A 6,042-nucleotide genomic window follows, 5' to 3' on the forward strand; every position below is an offset into this window, starting at 1 on the left:
TTAGGCCATTGACATTGAGAGAGATTATTGTGATGTGGTTTTGTGTCATCTTTCTGTGGGATTTGTTGTTCTTATGGGGCTCCTCCTTGTCTTACAGTAGCCCCTTTAGACCTTCTTTCAAGATTGGTTTTGAGTCTATGAAGTTCCTGAGCTGTTGTTTATCCGAGAAATAGTGTATGGTTCCTTCGAGTTTGAGTGAGAGTTTAGCTGGATAAAGTATTCTTGGTGAGGCATTCATTTCGTTGAGTTTTTTCACTATGTCCCACCATTGTCTTCGGGCTCGGAGGGTTTCTTCTGACAGATCGGCCGTAAATCTGAGGGGTGCTCCTTTGTATGTGATTTCCCTCTTTGACCTTGCTACTTGTAGAATAGTGTCTCTATCTACAGCATCCGCCATTCTGACTATGATATGCCTTGGAGTCTTTTTATTTGGGTCTCTTTTTGCTGGCACTCTTCGGACTTCTTGTATCTGGACGCCTGCCTTCTCCAGCTCTGGGAATTTCTTAGTGATGATGTCTTTGACTATGTTTTTTTCATTGGGGTTACTTCCCTGTGGTTCTGGTACTCCAATGATTCTTCTGTTGTTCCTCTTGAAGTCATCCCCCAGGGCTCTGATTCGCTCTATAGCCATTTTGAGGTCTTTCGCCATTATTTGTTGCTGTCTGTAAGCTTTCTGCAGCTCATCCTCAAGCTCGCTGATTCTGTCTTCGGCTGTAGTCATTCTGCTGTTGAGGGCATCTAGTTAGATTTTTATTTCATCTACCGATTGCTTTATTTGTGAGACTTCCGTTCGAAGGTTTGAAATTTCTGCTCTCATTTCTGCTCTCATTTCTTCCTGTATTTTCTTGGTAGACCGTTCCAGCGCTTGATTCATCTCCTCCCTTAATTTATTGGATGTCTGTTCCATAGTTGCTTGGAGTAGGTCGACTCTCCTCCATATTTCCTCTCTGAATTGTTTATCTGAGAGGTCGTAGATGTTGGGAGACTCTTTTGAGGTTTCTAGTATCTTTTCTTCTCCCTCTCTTCGTGGAGGGGATTTTCGCTGTTTCTTCATATTGTCACGGAAGTGCAGAGTTGGAACCTTAGAGTTATTTATTCCTCTTCCTTTTTGTGGGAAGAAGGGGCTCCGATTGTGCTAGACTTCCCTTATTCACTGATAGCTTTTATACTGTCAGCCTAAGCTAATGGCTATTTTGCGTAAATGTTTGAGATCGCAAAAGTGAGTTTTCAAAGGAATACACAGTACGGATTGAGCTGAGGTAGCAAAGAATAACTGCGGCCGCGTTAGCGTTGGCCGCTCTGAGAGGAGGCCATGCCCACTTTAGACCACGCCCACTAAGACACAGGCCACGCCCCCAGTGTCTTCCTGTTGATGGGGGGGACGTGCGTAGTTACAAGCCGGTTCGGGAGACAGGGTGCGCCGGGCGAGCAGGGAGTGACTTCAGAAACTCGGGAGACGCAGACGGCAGCGGGAAGTGGGGGAAAGGGAGGGCCTCAGGGAGTTCTTTGAAGGAATGAATTCTATCAATTGTGGCCAAAGGAGAAGGCATGGAATGGTAAAAAAAAATAACTGCGGCCGCGTTAGCGTTGGCCGCTCCGGAAAGAGGCCGCGCCCACTTTTTAGGCCACGCCCCCTGAGATGAGGACACGCCCCTAAGCAGCAGAGTGGGGATTGGTCAGGATCCGACGGCGGCGGCGGAAAGGTGCCAGGCAGGGGCTTCAGGAGAAGCCCCGAGCCGCGGCGGGCAGGGGGCGGGGAGGGGGCTTCTCCGCGCTGAGGCAGGCTCTCCAAGGGATTGCCTGTTTACCTGCCGGATGGAGATTGGTCAGGATCCGACGGCGGCAGCGGAAAGGTGCCAGGCAGGGGCTTCAGGAGAAGCCCCGAGCCGACTAATCTGAATTTTAATTCGGAAGACTTTAACATATATCTCTCAAAGAAGATATATTAGACATAATGTGTTCCAAATGTATATAAAAATGCTCAATATCACTAAGTCAAGAGAAATAAAGATTAAAAACACCATGAGATATTAAGTAACTCCAATAGAATGTCATTTAAGAAAATACGGGTGATAGCAAGTTTTGATAATGATGTGGTAGACATAAAAAGAAACACTTTCACACTTTTGGTGAAAATACAACATAATGCAAACACTATATATGTATATACACAATTATATATACACAAAGATACACAAACACATCACATTATCCAGCAGTACCACAGCTGCATATTTATGCAAAGGAATTCAAATTAGTTTCTATTAGAGAGATAGTGCCTTTATTAGTTGCACAATTAACAATAGCCAAGATATGTAAATGAGCTTTGCCCTTCTTGAAGAGGTAGAATGAATAAATCCAATGTGTTTTAAAAAGAATAGTATAAACAGATAGTGTGAATAGAATAAATAAAATGCAGTATAAAATGCAGCATAATATTAGTCACACTTAAAAGAAAAGCAGAGGCAAGGTGTTTTCTAACTCTCAGTACTCTAGGTGCCATGGTGTGCATCTTCCTGATGTGCCAAATGCTTGTTTGGCTATTTATTCTGACTATGCTGACCTCCATTAGTGCGACTGCCATGTAAACTCTTTGACCCAGACTTACAGATTCACAAATGATCTAGGAAGACATGAAATCCAAGCCCCTAGAATTTTCTTCTCAGCACTGTAACACTGTCGTCCCGTTGTTCATCGATTTATGCTCAAGCGGGCACCAATAACGTCTCCATTGTGAGACTCGTTATTACCGCTTTTGGCACATCGAATATGCCACGGTTAGCTTGCCAGACTCTGCCATCTGGGCGGAATACTCTCAGTAGCTTGCACGCCGCCGACCCGGGTTCAATTCTTCTGTCCCTCTCGGAGAATTTTCTTATGGTTGAAAATTCTGGGACACTCACGGGATATGGGCAGCAAAGTCCCCACCTTACTGAAGCCATGGCAGGTGGACTCACGCTCCCACAGCTGCTGCCATAACAATCGTCCAACTCCACTGCTTCATGACTAATCTCTGCAGAGACATCAAATCAACAAGAATTCTTGGAACACCAGTTTTCAGGCTGAAAACACTGGCGATTTCTTGGACAACATCAGTCAAGTGACAACTCCATATTCCACAATACTGACAGCCCAGTAAGGGCATATAAAATTACATGAGAAAGTAACAGAGAAGCCAACTAAGTTCAATAAACAAAAATTTGTTTATTTTGTGTTATTACACAGAAATCTCAACTAGAAACACTCAGATTAGTAAACCCTCAGACAAGAATTAATTACCCATGGTGAGGTGTAACAATTTTCAAAATTTTCCTTTTACTAGTTTTAATAATTCTATTAGTAATTTAGTTGTAATGAACAAAATGAAATAAATTATTGGTGCCTTCTCTGGAGACAGGCTTGGTGGGGTAGAGAGGACTGAGGACAATCTCACTGGTGGTGGGATTGGAGTCAGAACACTGAATGCCCATGGCAAGTGTATTATGAACAACTTTATAGTGTTAAAATTAAGTAGGACAAAGGGGGTAAAGTTGAAAACAGAAAATTACTTATGTGTAACCTGAATGAACCTTGAGTACTTAATAATAAATGCAATAAACTAGTCAGGAGATCAAAACTCTATGGTAGTGTGCATGATTCACATGTATAATGCGCTGGGTTCTATCCCTATAACAGAGGAAGGAAGGAAGGAAGGAAGGAAGGAAGGAAGGAAGGAAGGAAGGAAGGAAGGAAGGAAGGAAGGAAGGGAGAGAGAAAGAAAGAAAGAGAGAAAAAAAGAGAAAGAGAGAAAGAAAGAGAGAAAGAAAGAAAGAAAGAAAGAAAGAGAGAGAGAGAAAGAAAGAAAGAAAGAAAGAAAGAAAGAAAGAAAGAAAGAAAGAAAGAAAGAAAGAAAGAAAGAAAGAAAGAAAGAAAGAAAGAAAGAAAGAAAGAAAGAAAGAAAGAGAGAGAGGAATGAAGGAAGGAAGGAAAGAAGGAAGGAGGGAAGGAAGGAAGGAAGGAAGGAAGGAAGGAAGGAAGGAAGGAAGGAAGGAAGGAAGGAAGGAAGGAAGGAAGGAAGGAAGGAAGGAAGGAAGGAAGATAGAGGACATGTTCACTAAAATCGTATTATTATTCACCTGCAACCCAAGTGAAATTTAGAAATCTGTACTTTTTACCCTTTTTTGTTTGTTTTTGTGCCATTCCTGGCAGTGCACAGGTCTTACTCCTGGCTCACGGCTTATTCCTGTCTCTGTGCGCAGGGATAATTCCTGGTGGATTATTGGGACCAAACCCAGTTCAGCTGCATGCAAAGTAAGCATACTACTGGCTATACAATTGCTTCAGCTCAGAAATATGTATATTTAGAGGCCTTCCGGGCCTGCGCGCGGGCGCACGCGGCCCCGGCTGAGAGTCTTACTACACTTTTTGGCCTCCGCTTTCCTCCCTGCGTGTAAATGGGGAGGGAGGACGGGACCAGCCGGGGCGGCCTTGCCGCGGCTCTCTAGGTCTATTTGAGATGCACCAGTGGGGAAGTCGGGGCCACGTCTGCCTTGGCCCCCAAGATAGGGCCCCTGGGTCTGTCTCCCAAGAAGGTTGGGGACGACATCGCCAAGGCCACTGGCGATTGGAAGGGCTTGAGGATCACGGTGAAGCTGACCATCCAGAACCGGCAGGCCCAGATTGAGGTGGTGCCTTCGGCCTCAGCCCTCATCATCAAAGCCCTCAAGGAACCACCACGAGACAGAAAGAAGCAGAAAAACATTAAACACAGTGGCAATATCACTTTTGATGAGATCGTCAACATTGCCCGCCAGATGAGACACCGGTCATTAGCCCGAGAGCTCTCCGGCACAATTAAAGAGATTCTGGGCACGGCCCAGTCTGTGGGCTGCAACGTTGATGGCCGCCACCCTCATGACATCATTGATGACATCAACAGCGGCGTGGTGGAGTGCCCCGCGAGTTAAGAACTACAAGAAGTGCTTCAATAAAGTATCTACAGAAGAGTGAAAAAAAAAGAAATATGTATATTTATTTGCTAACTTCAGACACCGATAATCTGTGAAAAACTTGATTGACTTTATTATTGAAAAGATCATAATCATTGATAAAGGTATGTCTCACATTGTAGGCCAGATTCCTCTAGTATTCTAGGCTCAAAGTTTAAACTCTGATACAGCATGGTTTACCAAATATCTCTGCATGAAGCCCTAGGAATCCTCAAACATTGCCAAACCCAAGTATCATACAACTGGCCCATACACTAGATCATCATGGCTGCACCAAGAAGTGGATCACTGCTAGGGCTGGTTCTGTGTTTCTCAAGAACCGCTGGGCATGCTCTCAATAAAAATAAAATGAAATTTATAAGATCACAATAAAGGTTCAATTTTATTAAAAACAATTAAGCATCTAGAATAAGCAAAAAAAGATAAAAGACTAACATTAATTACTATGTTAAAAGAAGACGAAGGAAGATGGAAACAGTCTGCCTTTTGCTTTGTTTTTATTGTTATTTTGTTCATTTTTTTTCTGGACCACACCTGGCTATGCCCAGGGCTTATGCCTGTCTCTGGGCATAAGCATCACTCCTGGTCTTGTTTGGAGGACCACATGAGGTGCTGGTGACTAAATATGTGTCGACCATGTGTAATGCAAGCATGTTACCTGCTGTACTTTTTTCCACCCCTAAAAACATATTCTGTACCCATAGTTTGGAATAATTACTATTGTAAAATGACGACCCTGGGCCTAAGAGATATCACAAAAGATAAGATGCTTACCTTACACCCAGCTAACATTAGTTCAACCTCTGGCATCACATATGGCCTTCTGAGCGCTGCCAGAAGTTATGCCTGAGCAGAAAGCTGAGAGTATTCTCTAAGCAGAGCCAGGTAGCTTAAAAACAAAGAAAAACGCAACCCAAGCATTATATAAATTCAGTGAAATCTCTATCATAATCTCAGTGACATTATTCAAGGAAATAGAAAAAATGTTACTGAAATTCCTGTGAGAGCACAGAAATTTCTAATATACAAAAAATTAGACAAAAGTATCTTCAGA

General features: G+C 43.2%; 1 protein-coding gene across 1 annotated transcript; it reads left to right on the forward strand.

Annotated features, from left to right (window-relative positions):
• The first annotated feature begins 2,048 nt into the window (after positions 1–2,048).
• LOC101549214 (60S ribosomal protein L12-like) lies at positions 2,049–5,001 on the forward strand. The gene is made up of 2 exons (XM_055121138.1): positions 2,049–2,096; positions 4,485–5,001. The coding sequence occupies exons 1-2, from the start codon at positions 2,049–2,051 to the stop codon at positions 4,944–4,946; spliced, it is 510 nt and encodes a 169-aa protein (XP_054977113.1). The 3' UTR covers positions 4,947–5,001.
• Positions 5,002–6,042: the final 1,041 nt, after the last annotated feature.

This window comes from Sorex araneus, chromosome X (genome assembly GCF_027595985.1).
Source record: "Sorex araneus isolate mSorAra2 chromosome X, mSorAra2.pri, whole genome shotgun sequence".
NCBI lineage: Eukaryota > Metazoa > Chordata > Mammalia > Eulipotyphla > Soricidae > Sorex > Sorex araneus.

Excerpts from the sequence above, each read along its gene's own strand:
- LOC101549214 (XM_055121138.1), top strand. The coding sequence starts at position 2,049 with ATGTCATTTAAGAAAATACGGGTGATAGCAAGTTTTGATAATGATGTG. Across the intron at positions 2,097-4,484 it reads CAAGTTTTGATAATGATGTG|GTCTATTTGAGATGCACCAG; the intron begins GTAGACATAAAA and ends GCGGCTCTCTAG.